Genomic DNA, 18,157 nt, shown 5'->3' on the forward strand with positions numbered 1-18,157 from the left:
ACATCGTCCATCTTGGCTTGGGTTGTTGAGTTGAGAGTTTTTACCTACATTGGTTTATGACTTGGTAAGTTGTGCATTTATTTATTTAATTTTAATTTCTTTTTCTTTAATTTAATTTTCAGGAATCTCATATTTAATTTGTTTGTTCAAGTGGGGTTTCCCCCCCATCCCCTCCCCTTACCCTCTCCTTGAGTGAATTTGTATGTGTGGGATTGTGTGAGATGTCATCCCAATTTTAAATTAAATATATAATCTAATTTTCAAGCTTGCTCATTTATTTAAATATTGAGAACTTTGTAGATGTACCTCATCATGAGGAATGGGATATCACCATCATCGACAGTTTGAGGGTTACAACTGTAATCAAAATGGTTTTTCAGTGATTGTGGTGTTGACACTTGAAGTTCAACACTGTGGCTGTTTGATTGGTCTGTGTTTAAATTTGTGTGCTGTGGATTGTGAAGTTGTGTTGCACAGGTTAGTGGACCCGGAGGTCTTCGCAAACTTTCATGTGGGACGTGTGGTAGGGGAGTCTCCGTACGGGCAGCAAAGCCTTCATTCTCAGTTTGGTTAACCAGATGTTTCTTCACTTTGTCATTGCGTCAGCTTTGAATTTGATTGGTTTGTTTTGTCACCGTGCTTTAGGTTGAGACTGAAGGCCCAGCGTGAGATGAAGAAATACAATGAGGTGAGAATTAATTTATTATCTCGATCCCTGAACTCTACCGTGTACTGTGGTCTATTTTGTAAGCACCTTTGAATGTGGACATTCTCTTTAGTATTTCTCTTCTGGCACCTTGGCAGCCTTTTTTTATTTATTTTAAAGATGAGCCATGTGGTTTGCCTCATGATTGTGCATCTCCTCTGTGTATAGGTTATTCGCAAGGAAAAGGCCCAGCACTTTGATGCGTACGAGGTGAGTACCTTTTAAGGATTTACTTATTTATTTATTTTGACACTTTGCTGCCCCAACCTGACAATGTGAACCAAATATGAAAGATTTTCGACTGTGGTTACAAATGTTGCTCATCAGTTTGACTGCCTGTGATTGGTAAACTCCGAATGGCTTCACTGGAGCTTCGCCCTTGTGCCACGTTACGTGTTGGAAAGAAACATCCTTGAGATCTTGCTAGCATCTTATCGAGCAGTTTTGCATTCTTTTCACATGTTTATCAGACACGCCAGGTTCCTGCTATTTGGCACATTTCTGCTTTTCTTTTTTATCATTATTATTGTTCTTTGCAATCAGTCTTAAAATGTTTAGTTTATTATCTAGGCGATGGGTTAAAGAAAAAAGTAATTATATACATAGTTTCCAAAATAATGATCTTCTGTTGGTGTTGTTTCCTTCTACCTTTTACCGCTTCGCCAAAGGCTCAACTGCATTATTAAAAGACCGTTGGTTCGGAGATTTTCCGCATCACTATCGTTTCAGCAAAGTTGGTGGGTTGTTTAGTTAAATTAGAATAAAAAATCGAATAATTGCAGGGTTGGGAGGAAATTGGAGTTCCATCTGAGATTATTGGTCCTTGTTGAGTGTTTAATATGGTTGGGATTTGAGTGCAGACCATAAGTTGTTAAAAAAAGAAATCGGTTGCTGACCTTCTGATGTCATGGTGGATTGATAGCCATGTGTACGTGTGTTTTTGTGTATACTAGACGACCTGTGAACCCGTTGTGACAGCAGTTGATAAAAAAATCATTAAAAAAAAAAGATAGCTCCAGCGAACTATACCGCTGAGGTTGTTTGCATTGATCAAATTCTCCCGAAGAGTACTTGACTGAATCGGGAATTGATTTTTTTAATATTTTTTTTTGTTGCCAGATTTGAACGAAACTTGATATTGCACGTCAGTGTGGAAAGAAAAAAACGGAGAAAAGAAAATATTGTGTGTAATCTTCTAAACACAATTTTAATTTATTAATGAACACGGAAGTATTGTTGCAGGGCTGGGTATAAGCTGCGAGCACGACCGCTAGATGGAGCAGCAGAGTCGGCTCCACTGAACACCCGGAATTTAGATTGTACCTTTTCGGAAAACTCCAAAAAGTACGGGTCCCTTATCGGACCGAAGTTCGCCAATAGGTCGACCACGTGGGGTAGGGTCGATTGCCAATTTCAATTTAACGAAATACCCACGTCACCCAACTACCAGGGAAATTCACCCTCGACGATGCTCGTACGGAACGAGCCGCTAGCATACTCGAACTGTGTGCGACCCGAGTGGACAGTGGCCGAGCTTTCGTCGGTCCAACTGTCCCCTTTACAGCGGCAACAGCCTGGCTACTTCTCCAACACGCACCGTGTTAACCCAATAAAAGAAAGACAAAACAAACCGATACATTTAACACATGGGGTTTATTTATAATGGGGCAGGGGAGCACGTAAGAAGCAGAGTTATCCGTATGTACAGCAAGGCACTTGTACAATTTCCAACTTGACTGACTGGCGCCACACACACACACACACACACACACACACACACACACACACACACACACACACACACACACCCACACACACACACACACACACACACACACACACACACACACACACACACCCAAAAGAATCGGACCCAAAGCGGTCTTTATTGAGGCCTCCAGCTTGGAGGGAAAGTGAGCTGAAGACCAGATTCTGCTTCGGACCTGTCCACCCCTCATGCAGTCTTTGTGCGGGGTCGAACCGGGTGCCAGCGGAAGACGAGCCGAACCCAGACACTCGCGAGAGACGAGCCGAATCCAGCGGCAGGGACGCGGCGTGCAACCCCCGCGGCTCTCGTGGGGGATCATCCCTCTCAAACTCTCAAGCTCTTGATGATCAGGAGGAGGAGGAAGAGCAAGAGCCACTCAGCCCGAACGCGCCACGCCCTTATTCATCCTGTCTTGGGGGGGGGGAGGGGGCGGGGGAAGCCTCCGCCCTCGCGCTCTCCCTTACTGGACGATTTTGGTGTGTAGAACTGCTCGTCGCCCTCTCATTGGCCAAAACGAGCAGCAATTCCATCGATTGGCCTGGGGCCGTGGTGACATCATGCAGAGCCCTTTCCTCTTGCCGCGGGATCTGATTGGCTGAGCGGAGGTCACCCCACCTGTAGTACGCTGAGTGGTCAAGGGCCGCTACGAGGCCCCTCCTTGAACTCCGCCTTCTTCCAAAGGATCGCCCCTCCAACAGGAAGTTGAACAACATGGTTCTGCGTGGGCTCCGCCTACGCACGTGCTGACACACACGTAGGCGATGGCGTCGGCCAGAGCGAGGTGAAGGTGATGCTGGCGTTGTCGTAGTGATGAGGGGTGTAAAATAATGAAAGAAAACCCTGACTATCAAAGTAACTCACAGCGCAAGCACATTTATTCACCCATTAGACGAGGGAAAGGGAGCTATCTATCCACATTCACTTATCGAAATGACTGAGCTATAGGACCTGAATCTTGTATGCTCATGGCTTCCAGATTCACAACAGTATTAGATCAAAATGGCAATGTTTATTTTATGCTTAAAAATAAATCGTTCTTTGTCTATACTAAATGTTTGAGATTTTTTAATAAATCATTTCAAGACAAAAAACAAAAGATAGCTCCAGCGAACTATACTGCTGAAGTTGTTTGCATTGATCAAATAATCCCGAAAAGTACTTGACTGAATCGGGAATTGATTTTTTAATAATTTTTTTCGTTGCTCTATTTTAATGAAACTTGATACTGCACACCGCAGGAGAATGGTGAGTAAGGTGGGCCAAAAATTTTTGTGCTATCGTGTACCATTTTGGCTGTATTTCGGGAACATACATACAAGATGAGAGTTTTAGTAATATATATAGATATATATATATATTTTGTATAACATTGGGGCGGTTGGGATTACACATTTTTAAAGAAGAAGGCGCTTCCAACCAAAAGTAACAAACTAGTTTGACTCTGCTAATTTAAGTAAAAAAGCGAGAGCAGACCCAGGCTCAGGCAACGTTTCGCTGGCTTCGCAGCCGGCTTCACCAGGCACAATAAATGAATCCGTCTTGGTTCCAAAATAAATGAAAAAGAGTGACAATAATGTCAGGCTTACAAAAAAGGAAAAAGCATACAGAATCAGATTGAGTCAGTACATTTTATTTAGTACTTGTAAAGGTGTTTTTAAAAGGTGTAATTCCTCTACTAGATGTTTGTGTTGTAAAGTTTTGAGACCTTGTGGAACTTTTGTTTGTCATGTGACAGGTAAGACTTTTGTTGTTGATTGTGAATGCTTGTTGGGATGTAAATCAAAGTACATCTAGTAGAGGAATTACTTATCTTCTCACTTGCGGTGATTGTGGATTGCAATATGTTGGTAAAACTTCTCAATGTTTACATCATCGTTTAAATGGACATAGGTCTGCTTAGTGGAGCAGATAACAAGATCAATAGTTCAAATGATGATGCAAGCATGAAACTTGGCAGGAATATTTATTTTATGTCACTTTATGAGAAAAAAAGTTCCTGCCACTTGAAATTCCAAGATAGCCGCCATTTTCCAAGATGGCCGGCAGACGACCACCCAAAATAAGAACACGTAACAATAACAATCGTTTAAAGAATGATACAAGCATGAAATTTGGCAGAAATATTTATTTTAGGTCACTTTATGAGAGACAACTGCGAGCCACTTAAAATTCAATATGGCCACCATGTTTTTCTGCCCTGCAACGTTCATTGTTCTGATTAGGTCTGACAAGAACAACTGCATAGTGGGGTACAACTTAGTCCGTAACGATAGCATTTGCACGTTCCACTACATTGTGTCTTGCATCCACATTTCGTTAACTCCTGGCAGCTTTTAGCTTTGGGAGCAAGGGCAGTCCAGAAGACCTTCCACGAGTCATCTTCTTTGAACCAACCCCACTCGGACGGACACTGAGCTTCTGGCTGGCGGACTATTACCTGGCTCCAAATGTGTCCTGCTTGATATGCAGCTCGCTTGGCATGTTCTGTGAGTGCTCCTTGTGTTGGTGGAATTAAATCATATGACCTCTGCTTTCATGCAAAGAAAGCAAGCCGCGCCTCATTCACTGACGCAACTGAACTTGATCTGTCATACATCAGGACCACAAATTTCTCCAGGATTTCGAGATCAGATTCCTCAATATTTGATGGGCACTGACTGAGTTTCGTGAAGATTACTGACGCTTCATCACATACATTCCATGTCTGCCATGCTGTCTTTTTCCCTTTGCCATTGAAAGCTGATACAACATTACAACCGGTGAAGGCATGGAAGAAGAGCATCCCACTCGTTTTCTCTGGTCCTATGGCAGACATAATTTTGTGGATAGGGATCCATCTCCTGTGCTCCCCTTTGCCAAATGCAACCCACATTTTTTGAAGACCTGTTGCGGCAAGAGAAGGCATAAGGGATATGGCAATAACTACAATGTCCGTGTCATTAGCTTCAATCATCAGAGACTTGTATCCTTCGGTGGCTGCATGCCGAACATGTAAGAATATTCACGTGTCTGCTTCTTCATGGGTACATGGGGCCACTTCCTCTAGGTTAACGCTGGTGTCACTGGTGGTGGTGATGGCATTTTCTCCTTTAGTCATGATAACTGGATTGCCCGTTGTCATTTCAGACACTTCGTCGGCAAGGAAATGGAATAGCTCTGTTTTGTTGGTGCTATCTCTGAGGAAGCTCTTCCAATTCGAGGGAGTTTTAATTGTCGCTGTTACTCTCCTTCTGACGGCCTTTCCTCGTTGAGATCTTGCCTCTCACTTCAGGCTGGACTGATGATACACATCAAAGATGATGTCGGTTCTCTTGTGTTCCGTGCTGTAGTACTCGCCTTTAGGAAGAATATCCTTTCTGGCATACTTTTCAAATGTCTTTGGTGTTTGTGGTGCTGCGATATTTACCAGCGCAGCTCCATCTACAATGAGTATGTCAGATTCTGGCTTTGTCTCTGGAAGCGTCACTTTGGCTTGTAGTACATCCACTAAATCTGATTTCGTACATGTGTGTAGTTTCCCCTTGTTACTGAGTGAGGCCGCAAAAGACTGGATTTCGTGTTTGAAGAACTCTTACAGGTCACACTGTCTGTTTTGGCAGGAGATGAAGAGGCGGGAAAACAAATGGCAGTCTTCCTTCAGTAACTTTATCTTGGATTTGCTGGAAAGACTTTGGCTCATTTTTGAAGAAGGTTATCCTGTTCTTTTTGATTGGCTGGTAGAAGGAGCAGTCATTCTCACATTGTAGATTAGCCATGAAGGAATTGAACTTTTCTTTCCCTCTCTCGTGATGCGTCGCAATTAGCTGAGTAGCGGAAGGATCCGTGATGTCCTTGGTGTCGAGCGTAAGAAGATCTCCTGACTCCTCTTCAAAGGGATTACCCATTTCCCCCATTCCCAATGTGAGCTGTTTGACTTTCTCAAAGAATTCCCTCTGAACTGTCGCTGTTTGTTCATGGTGACATTAACTTTTCCTCTGTGTCCTTCTGACAGAGGCAACATTTCCTCCAGTTTGTTTATGGTTTTGATTTTGCTTGAGTATCCATAATTTGTGACTAGCAATGGCAAGGTCGAGGGTTTATCCTTTAACCACCTTGCCTTCATGCACTTTGATGTAAGGGATACAGCTGGGTTCATGCGTTTGCCCTACACCTAGCCCGATCGTTCATCCAATGCCATGTAAATCCCGTGCGATCTGTACACCATCCGGATAACTACATGTAAAAACCCCCGTGATCCTTGGCTCGGCTCTCCCGCGCTGGCACATCCTGTCGGTTCAGGTGCGGCTATCTAACATCTGAGGGGTTCATGAGATAGCATTTGGGATACTAAACCCATGGTTTTGCCAACATTGAACCCCATGCTGAGTTGCACATCAGTGTATGCCACCAGTGTGCCCTGGTAGTGCATGACATACTCTCTTTTTTTGTGTTTAGTCGATATTGGCTAGTGTCCACTGTCCATCACCATTGATGGTTACAATGTGTCAGGGTCCTATAGATCCTTGTGGCTGCATTTCAGTCGCAAGTGGTTTTATTTCGGAGTTTTCCATCTCCTCATGAGCTTCGTCAGCCCAGAGCTGTCTGGTTTTCAGGCACCAGAGATTCGCCTTTCGCACCAACACTATTTGTGGAAACACCCCCACCACGAGAAGGCGAGAGTTGGAGCTTGACTGCCAGAGGCTTTGTTTCGCTTGCCATTTGGGGCATTTCGTAGGCAAAGAGAGCTCATTCTCTTTGCCACCCCAGCATTAGCAGTCCTTTGGAGGGGCAATAACTATTTTGAGCAATTAAAATACAAGCTCTGTTCAAGATCTCCAACAATTCTAACCGTCACCGTCTATAACTCGATGAGAACCAATTTACTTGTATTCGAAGCCTGCACAATAGTTGTCATTTGACTTCTTTATTGTTACCTAAGTCCTAAAATTGATTTATTGGTTCATGAAATCGATCAATACACTCAAGAATCAGCTCCAGCAAGGACAAAAACCTATAGATCAACATCAAGATGAAATAAATCCGACATCTCTGGCGATTTTTATGGTTTAAAGTTGTTTTTTTTCATACCCTGACGGCCATCTTGGAAATCCACGTGGCTAGCACTTTTTTTCTTGCAGAGTGACCCTGAAGGAACGTTCGTACCAAATTTCATGCTTGTATCACCATTTGAACGATTCTGCCAAAAAAATCACACTTATTTGCTCCACTAGCTGTATCGTCTGGTATTAAGACATTTATATAATCATTTCATTGAAGTTGGACATGCTTTTAGTAGTTGTTCGATTCAAATTATAGACTCAGTTAATGTGTTAATGATTTTGATATTAAATAGGAGTTTAATGTTGAGCAAGGACACAAAGAGGATTTTTGGATCAGGACACGATGTGCGATCTATCCTTTGGGCCTTAATGACAGGGTACAAGGTACTTGGTCAGTTTGTCAAGGTAATGTTTTCAGGAACGAATATTTTGCAAATCCAATCAGGAGACCCAGAGGTAATTGATAAACTTAAATGTTTTCATGAAGGAAAGGTTTTTCATGATTTTTATGTTCTTCTGAGGTCACGTTCCAAACACGTCTCGGTTAATATTCTCCGGAGTTTAGCAGGTTCATACGACATTTCTTCATCTCTGATGGAAGCTTTTTGTAGCAGGGTTCTGGTGAAGAAGACCACTCACAAAGTTGATCGGATCCACGAGGTGTTAGTTTGTGATTTTTTTTTCCAGCAAGCGGGTAGATGGGCTTCGGCTTCATTTTATTTTTAGGGATACTCGTGTAGAGTTTGTCACCAGATAAAATTAGGGAGCGAACCCCATTGAAGATTTATTTCACTTTCATCAAGACCATAGGACAATCCTAATTCAATTATGGTAAATTTCTTAAAACTCTTATGATAGATATAGCAAAGAACATTCTGGAAACAGACTGTGCATGTTCGTCTTCCCCTTTTTTATGTGGTCCTTGTGGAAACGTAGTTTTTGGGGATTTGAATATAATTAGGAATCGTGAAATTAGGGATCTGATGAAAATGGGAGCTAAACATAGGAAACCAGGAACTCAACCTTGGAGCTGCATTGGGTCTTCAGTTGTGGATTTTGTCTCTAATTTTGTGAACAAAGTGTGCACCAAGTTTCAGTTATCTGTAAACAGTTTTAATGCGTGGTTTTACAGTTGTGGAAGTCCTGGATAACAGGATGAAGTTTTTTAGTAGTCGGGGCTTGCTTTCACTTGGTCGGTCTAAACCAATGTTGAACAAGCCAAGTGTTCGTAAAGACATTCGGGATCTCCATGATAGCAACGTAATAGTTCCAGCGGATAAAGCTGCTCATGATTTCGTTGTGGTTTGTAAAAAGTTTTATGTGGAGTTTTTATTAAGAGAGTGAGGCATTGATACGGTGACTTTCACTTGTACAGAAAATAGCACCCATGCTCCTTGTTATAAGTCACTCCAAGATATTATCTCTGGACATCAGGAAGTTTTAGTTAGTTATTTCAGGATTACATTTCAAGAGGTAAATCTTTATATTTCTCGGCTTTTCTGGATCCCAAAACTTCATAAGAACCCGTACAAGTATAGGTTTATAGCGGGTGCCAGGCAGTGTTCCACTAAACAGTCATCGATCATAGTTAACTCAGGTTTACAAGTTGATCGGGAACAGTTCAGGAAATATTGTTTAACAATCAAGAAGAATTCTGGTATTAACACTTTCTGGAACATTAATTCTTATTTCGAGTTCTACGATAGGATTAGATGCCTCAATATCAAGTCACTTGAAGTTTCTGATTTTTTTAAACTTTATTTACAAATTTGGATTTAGTACTCATGAGGGATTCATTCTTCAAAGTGATTGATGAGGTTTTAAACTCTTTTATTAAGTTTTTATATGTCAGGTTTGATAGAACATTCTTTACTAAAAATTTATTCTGAAGTTTTCATTGTTTTGATGAGCAGAAGTTTAAGGATGATGTTTATTTTATTATATTTAATACTTTTGTGTCTTTTTGTGGGATAATGTTTCAACAGGTTAAGGGTATCCCCATGGGTGGGCATTGCAGCCCCCCAACTAGCGGACATTTTTCTTATTTTCTGTGAATTTTCATTCATGTAGAAACTGATGAAGGAGAAAAAAAACAGAGGATGAGAGAAAATATTATCTCATACATGTCATTATATAGATGATATGTGTGTGGTTAACTATAATATTGTTGCGGCCATGGGTACCGAGACACCAGCTTGTCACTCGGGGATTAATTCCCGGTTGTCCTCGGAAGAGCAGGACCTGGGGCACAATTAACGTTGTGGCACGGCGGGTTGTTTTAGAACCACGAATGCCACCCAGCTAACCACGAGTTCCAGTGTCCACCGTTTAACTAGAGGTCACGTGGTTGCCTGAGCGGGGAGCACGCCCTTGGCAAAGTGCCAATGTTATCTGAATAGATTTTAATTAGGGTGGCCGAGCGTTTTAACCGCTGGTGTGTGCCGACTATTTTTCGTCAAATCTGTGGTAATTACCTCCCAGTCGATCTAGGTTCGGACAATGCCAGACCAATGGAAGGAAAGGACAAACACGGACAGGTTGGAAGTCAACAAATAATTTATTAATGAGAAAAGAAATAAATAAAAAGAACTTTTTATTTTCTGAGGTAAATAAATGAATAAATTCCAAAGCAATCAAAATGAATAATTACTCAGGCAAAATCAATCAAAATGATAGGAAAGAGACAGAGAGCAAATGCTTATCGGGGGTTTGACTTACAGCTAAACACAGACAAGAGTGCCCAGCAGATCATTCGGGGGGGCAGGGGGGGAAAGAGTCGTCTCGCTCACCAGAGAGTAGTCGTCCGTGAAGTGAAAACATCCTGAAATGTGTGCGTGCGGGTCCCGTCCGTCGCCAGCACCCACCCTTGCCATGCACCCACTCGCCAACAGCCTTGGACTGGACGCCATTCGACGTCTGGGTTGGAGGGGGGGGCACAGAGATCGTCTGTCGCGGGTTTAGACCCTGGTGCTGCAACACGGGCAGCTCCTCACACCTCACGAAACTGGTGACGTCCATTGACCCACACGGTCCGTTGGTGACTGACCCGCGCCTCACTCGTTGTGACCGACCCGTGCCTCGCTCGTTGTTGGCGCTGTTCACACCCACACACGCACCACACTCTCGCTTGCTCAAGCACTGGGAAGGACGAATTGTCTCGTTGGCGCTGGTCAGACACCCACACGCTCACTCGCTCGCTTGCACGCTTCCTCGCTTGTGCGAATCCTCTCTGGCTTTCTTCTTCCCTCGCACGCTTTAACTCTCGCTTTTTTTTGTTGGCTCGCTTGCCCGCTTCTTGTTCGCTTCTCTTCTCGTGCGCTTCCTCTCTCGCTTTCTTCTCCGCTTCCTCTCTGGCTTTCTTTCTCTTTCTCTGAATGGACCTCTCCAGTTATTTTTATATCTGTGGTCCGTCTCGGCGGGCACAGAGTCCCCCCAAGCTCACCCCGCCCCACTTGCACACCATTACCATGACAACCCGTGCGCTCAAAAAAAAAAAAGGCGGGTGCTGGCGCTCGCCAAATAAATATGTGCATAAACATTGCTGAGGAAAAATAAGGCTGGCGCCGGCGCTCGTGAAATAAATGTGTGTAAACGTGTCTGTTGTAAAGAAAAAAAAGCTTCCCATAAGAGAGGCGATCTATTCTTTACACTTCTCAATGCATCACATTTAAGATCCCATTAGACATGGGGATGGGGCTAATCTGAACATGTATTTAAAGAAATAACTGTCTGAGGACCTGGATATGTGGATGCATTCATCAGACTGGATTCTGAAATCCATAACAATATTTTTGATAGGCAGTTTCCAAGATTTATCCAGACAGCCTGATTGTAAACAGGAGTGGTAATGATTTACAGTTGCTGCATATCTGGATGTGTTAGTTCGAGTTGGACAGAATGGTTTTTGTACAAGTAAAAATCATAAAGTTGATGATTTCAGTTTCCTGGTAGTCTTGTACAAAGTACAAGACATATTTAGAGATAGTATTTAATAATGCAGCAATTTAGATCAAAATACAATAAATATTTTCTATAAAATACATTATAAATCAGCATTAATATAATTTATTGGTGGTTGCTGGGATACACAGTGCAGCATGTTTAAATCGGTTGTGAATGTAATGACAGTTGGAGTCAATGGTTAGATGGAGGTGCTGTTTAATGGACATGTACACAAGGTAAAGTGTTTATCGCTTGATATATTGTTCTGGTTGTGGGGGTAGATGAAGGAATTTCAAAGCAAAGTTAGGATTGTATGGAGTTGCTTGGTTCGTGGATGTATAGGAGACATCTCAATGTAAATTAAGTAGGGAAACTGTGAGCTTAAGTGTTGCGTGTCACCACACGGGTGGGGTAGTGCTGTGTTAATTTGATTGGGATTAAGAGCAATTTGCCCCAATATGTAACTGTCCCCTGTGACCTTCTACGTTTTTATCCCCCACCGCGTGGCGGAAGAGGGATATTGTTGTCACCCGGGTCGTCCGTCCGGCCGGCTGGCTGGCCGGGCGTCAACATTTATAGCTGTGAGTGCGATAACTCATAAACTGTTCGCCATATCGATTTGAAATTTGGCTCACATGTACCACCTGAAAAGGAAGAACCCTGTTGATTTTGGGCGTGGCCGAATCCAAGATGGCCGACTGGGGTGGCCATATTGAAAAAAATGTTTTTTGTAATAAATGGAAAACTGCTTATCTGATTTCAATTATTTTTGGTTACTACGTTCCTCACCCCTGGGGAACTTTTTAGAGGTGATGACCAAATGGTGTCTTGTTTCCAATTCACCTCCCTCATTATCTGGAATATGTCTGACCTTTTCCATTCAATGGCGGGGGATTCCCCTTCTCTGATGGTATATTTGTATTTACAAGCCAGCAATGAAAGAATTACGTTTTTATAACAACAACCATACTAACAAGCCAAACAGGCAGAGGCCCCGCCTTCCTGATTTTCTGCCAGCAAGCCAAGCCCGGAGGTGGGTGATTGATGGGCGTGACGTCAGAGAGCGTGTGAAAGAAGGGTGAGGTTCGAAGAGCATACAATAGTTATGAGAGGAACGTGGCTGGGACGGAGGATCTCGCTTTGCTCTCCTCTCGGCACGACGAGATAGCTGCGTGATTCTCGTGTCGTGCTGCGAATTGGCTCGTGTGGTGGAGCAAGACGCTGGCCATTGACTCTTGGTTGGGTCATGTGAGACGGACCTCCAAGCCTCCTGTATATCACCGCCGGGAGCGGCGCCATTCTGCAGAGAGCAGCTGCATTGGCAAGCGCAATGGACGAGGAGGCTGCACGGCGGTTCCTGAACCGTGGTGTTGAATACCGCCTCACAAATTACCTCACGTATGTTTTCTGCCCAGAGAGTGGCTTCCGCCCAAGTGCCAGAATAAAGGGAGGATTTTCTTTTGTTTTGTTTTTTCCCCTTGTCTGTATTAAAGTCCATGTGTCGAGGTGCCTCGACTTTAGACCTTAATTTACTTCACGTATTATTATTGTGGCATTTTTTTTTTTTTTGTATACCTTGGTCGAGGCTCGTATGAGAGCTAACACACAACTCACAGCAAGGAGGCATGAGACAAGAGGGGCGGGAGTGGAAGGGACAAAACAGTGGGGAACAGACACAGTAGGTGAACTGTGGAAGGGAGAGGGATGGGGATGGGACGGGGAACATGGCGAAGAGAAGATGGACATTTCAGGGACTTTCAGGAAGGAAAGCAGGAGAAATGAAGGAAGTGGGCTTGGGTGGATTATCGGGGGTAGAAAAGATCGAGGATTTGGATGGGGGAAGATAAGAGGTGGTGGTGAACAGCTGTTTTGAAAGCCTGGAGGGAAGAATGGGAAAGAATAGAGTGAGGAAGTTTATTCCAAAGGCGGGAAAAAAATACATTTAAAATATTTGTCTATTTTCATTCCATTCCCATGTTTTTAAGTTGCTGTGTCCATGTATCTGTTGTGGGGTTCGAGTATAAACCCCCTGTGCTGTGCTTCCGTCACTCTGCCCTGCCCCTCCCGCGTGCGCCATAATCTCTGAGTATCATGTGTCCACCTCTAAGTAAAACCACTCGGCGATCCGAGCTGGTCAGTGTTAACTGTCCATCCACAATTGGGTCAGGGGGGATTAACCTAACTGCAGGCCCACGACAATATTATCATATCAAGTTGGTGTATGATTAAAGTTATTCAAATGTCGTTATACTTTAAATAAAAGTACAAATTAAATCGGTTTGAATAAGGATATTGCATTATTGTGTTGACCGACTGTCTGAACACAACTTGAGGTTGTGGATCCATTGATGTTGAGTAATCTACTGATGTGGACCTGCAACCGGGGTTGCGGACCCGCCGTTTGGAGAGGTTCTGGGCTGAAAGGATCAAAACCTCGATGATAAATGGTGCCCAGCGGATGATCCGGGCAATTCGGAAATCGGTAAATTGCTTACAGGTAAAGGTTATAACTTCAAATAAAATAGCATGTGTGTGTTGTGTTGTTGTGTTGTGTTGTGTTGTGCCTGGCTTCCTTATTGGGACTACAGTGCAGTCATTGATCTGTATTTTGATGTTGATATTTCACTTTGTATTTTTCTTTTGTCATCTTTTTGGCGATTGTTGAAGGCTGTATTTGTTGCTGTTTCAGTTTCATGCCTGACTCCTTCCATTTGCACCTGCCTGGAATTTTTTTTTGCAAAGTGGGTTTGAGATGGCTTCTCTGTGCTGTGTTTGTGTTTGCATGCAAATTGGATTCTGTAGTCTGTTGAATTTTTCATGTATTCAGCCAGTCTGACATGTCATTCTGTGCACTTGGTTGAGTCCATCAGTCCGCTATACCTCCTCCTCGTCTCGGCAGGTACATTCTCGGAATGCACTGATTTTTGTGGAACATTTTGTTGATGGTGAGGAGTTTCCTTGTTTTGATATCTCGTTTGTTGATTTCCGTTTGTGGCCAGCTTATTATTCAGCAGCTGTAATGGAATACTAGTATTGCTCGTTGGTCAATGGCTTCGATTTTGTTTCTCGGGGTGAGGTATGTTTTCAGGATCAGCCTCATTCTACGCAAGCATTCTTTGGCAATTGTTTTGTACATTTGTTTGTGACATATTTGGTGGCCCTCTTCCACTCCGAGGGAGTTATATGATGCTTTGTTGTCTAGTTCCTGTGTTATTGCATCAAAGATGATTTTTATGTTGTCTGTTTTTGGTGCTCCATCGTGTACAAATGTGCATTTGACACACTTATCTACACCAAATTCTATTTGAATGTCGTCGGAATACCCTTTCACGAATTTCAGTTTTTCTACTAATTTTTCGTCATTTTGGGCAAAGAGTTGAAGATCATCCATGTCCCGTTGATGCGTCACCTTTCCTGTCTCTTTGGAAGTTCCCCTCTTCGGTGTTAAGATGTATCCATGTCATTGCTCATTAGTGAGGTTGCTCAGTGGGTCAAGGACCAGGAAAAGCGGGAGGAACGAAAGGCTATCACCCTGGAACATCCCGCAACGTATCTTCACTCCTGGTATTTCGATCTTTCCTTCTAATTGTTGCAGTATCAATGTAGTGTTCCATAGCTCCTTTGCTTTCTCATTTAGTTTGATTATTTGGGGATTGATCTTGTACAATTGCATACATTGTATCATCCATAAATGTGGAACACTGTGAAAAGCTTTTTTTTTAATACTCGATCCAGGCTGTTGACAGTTTGGTTATTCTTGTTTTACAGTTTTGAGTGTGGCCTTGTTTCATAGTAGGTGGTGTATTGTTCCATGGTATCCTATTTTGCATCCCTTCTGTTCTGCCTCCAGGCCTCGTCCTTGTGTTAGGTGGTGGTATATCATTTCTGTGATGATTCCTATCAGAAGTTTGTATGTTGTTGGTATACATGTCATTGGTCTATATTTGTGAGGTAGTTGCATTTCATCTGATTTTGGGATGAGCAACGTGCTGCCCTCTGTGCCATTCATCCATTACATCTCCTTGGATAAGTCTGCTGAATGCTTGAGCATAGTGATTGTGGAGAACAATTAGTTGCTTCAGCCAGAAATTTGGAACTCCATCCAGGCCAGGGAATGGAAGTTGAGGAGTCACTGGGAGAAAAGTTTGGCATTTTTGCAAGTTGTTTTTTTTTTGGTTTTTTTCTTCATCTATTATCACCAGGGGAATTTCTTTTAGGTGTTGCTTTTTATTGTCCAATTTTTGATCCAATCCGCCTCCTTGTGTTATTCTGTGTATTCATAGATTCCTTTCCAAAAGTTTTCAAGTCTATCCTTTTTTGGGGGGAAAGGGGGGGGGGACTTGTTACCCCGCTGGTGCAGCTGCCATTCATTGTTGTATGTTAATGGATTGGGTCTGTTCCTCTTTCTGCAGTGGGTCCGTATCCCCTCCCTCCATCACCTGTTGTCCCCGCCTCTGGGTCTTCAACACCACACCGTGTTCCAAGCCCCGATTTTTGCCACCTAATCTCTCCCCTTGACCTCAGTCACCTCCTCACTCTCCCGCTGTCCACCTCCTCGTGACTCCTTGACTTCCATTCTCTTCAAATCTTCTGCCTCTTGTTATCTGGCTTTGTCTGTTATCTCTCTTATTTGTTTTCTATCTCGTGACTTGTACGCTGGCGACGCAATCCTGGTAAATTTATACACTGGGACCGTCTCGAGTCGAATCGCCAGTTTTGTTTTTCCCCCAGCTGGTCCCTGAATCGTTTTCCCTATATTTCATCCCCCAAAGCTCATGGGCTGAATCGACCTGGCATTGAAGGATGATTTGTTTCTCCTCTTTCTAATTTTCCTTCTTTATATTTCTTCCGTGGAGCTTGATGTTTCTTTGCCAAAACCAGGTGTCACCTCATCAGTCTTTCAACTCCATACTATCTCCATGTGAGACAATCTTTTTCTTCACAAAAAAGAGGTGCAGGTTATTTATTTTTCAGCGCGCATCCTGTCTGTTCGCATTCGCAACTGCACAGGCAGCAGAATTTCTGTGCGGCGGGCTGTGTTCCTATATTGTGTTTCGTTTTATTTTTTTATCAACAAACTTTTCTCCTCCAGTCATCTTTCCCAGGCACTACAAGTACATACAGGCTTCGACATGTACATGCACATGCGCGCACGCTTTTTATTTTATTTTATTATCTCGTCATTGTTCTGCCTCCACTGATGAAGTTGCCGGAGGCATTGTTTTCAGGTTGCCAGTCCGTCCATCCGTGCTAATTTTCTCCGTTTTCTCTGCAACCGCTTATCCGATGACACAATTTTCACCGTTGGGTGAAACCTCTTGGGTTCCCATTGTGATAGAGGTTGATAAAAAAATCATTTCAAAAAAAAAAAAAGATAGCTCTAGCGAACTATACTGCTCAGGTTGTTTGCATTGTTCAAACACTCCCGAAGAGTACTTGACTGAATCGGAAATTGATTTTTTAATAATATTTTTTGTTGCCCGATTTGAACGAAATTTGATACTGCACACTGCAGGAAAATGGTGAGTAAGGTGGCACTACAATTTTTGCGCGATCGTGTACCGTTTTGGCTGTATTTTGGGAACATATATATATATATATATATATATATATTGTTGTGGATCCAGGGTGGCGAGAATCTGACCCGATCCCTGGTGCCACCCTCACCACCACAGTCTCCGGGAATCTATAATGCCGGCTGGCTCAGCACAGGCCTCGGGTCACACACCTTCAATCGCGATACCAACGTAATCCTTGTACCTTGCCAGTTGGGGGAAATATATCCCCTGGTTACAGACTGGTTGTGTCAGAGACCGAGCGGAGTCTACCAGTCTGTAAACCACTTTGGTTTTATATGCCAAGCGAACGGATCGTTCCTCGACACGACACAAATTAATCCATAGCGGCAACTGCATATGAATTAACCAGATTTATTTGGGGAACATCAGGGATCACAACACAAGCAATAAACACTACAATGGTTATACTAACTATCTACCCGGTCTCACCAAGGGAACCACGATCTAAAGGTTTCGAGGGGATCACTACGAAATATGCCTTGTACAATACGTGCAAACAAAACAGACAGACAAACAGCATGCATGCAGGACAAGACAGAGTACTTTGTGATGGCTCATGGACGAGAGGAAAGCGTCCAAAAAGCACGAATGTCGCTCGTAACAAACAAGCGGGTGTCCACAGGTTCGAACTCCCGCTCTAACGTGCCGCGCGGCAAGAAATGGCGGCGCAGCGCTCCCGTTGCCTCAAGGCACCGCGTGCGCACGTTCTCCTCAGCGCGTTCTGGCTCCACGCAATGTCGACGATGCGAGACCGCTGATCTCTCTCCAGGGTTCAGCACCCAAATCCCGGCCTGGCCTGTTCTCCAGACAAGGCCCAAATCGAGGTCCGAGTTCCACAGGCGGATCAACAACGTGACGAGCCGTTTGTGTGTGAACAAGCACAGAGGCTCTGAGGATCTGAGCCAGACGCAGGCCGAATTGTTCGATCACCTCCCCGCTCGAGTCAATTGTCGACTCCACATCCAGGCAGCCTCTCAAAGCCGACCGCAGCCTCCCAAACCCAGAACTGAGCCTCAACCTGAGGCCTCGTTGTTTCTCTCGCTTTAAAAACACGTCGCGCCTCGAGAGCGACTGTTTGCACACACCGATCTTTTTGTTCCCTTTTCTTTTCTCGCTTCTCTCG

At 43.6% G+C, this 18,157-nt stretch overlaps 1 protein-coding gene across 7 annotated transcripts in view; it reads left to right on the forward strand.

Moving 5' to 3' along the window:
- LOC147033748 (RING finger protein 24-like) overlaps positions 1-18,157 on the forward strand; it is a 77,522-nt gene that overhangs the window by 36,199 nt on the left and 23,166 nt on the right. For 5 of the 7 annotated variants that reach the window (XM_085870098.1, XM_085870054.1, XM_085870079.1 and 2 more), the window contains exons 2-3: positions 646-688; positions 875-916. In XM_085870098.1, coding sequence (XP_085726224.1) covers positions 646-688; positions 875-916 — 85 coding nt within the window. Of the gene's footprint in view, positions 1-41; positions 65-133; positions 524-645; positions 689-874; positions 917-18,157 lie in introns of those variants that run through there. The other 2 variants (XM_085870093.1, XM_085870088.1) reach the window with 2 other exon arrangements.

This window comes from Eptatretus burgeri, chromosome 1, assembly GCF_056783735.1.
Source record: "Eptatretus burgeri isolate ZD-2024b chromosome 1, Ebu_testis_v1, whole genome shotgun sequence".
NCBI lineage: Eukaryota > Metazoa > Chordata > Myxini > Myxiniformes > Myxinidae > Eptatretus > Eptatretus burgeri.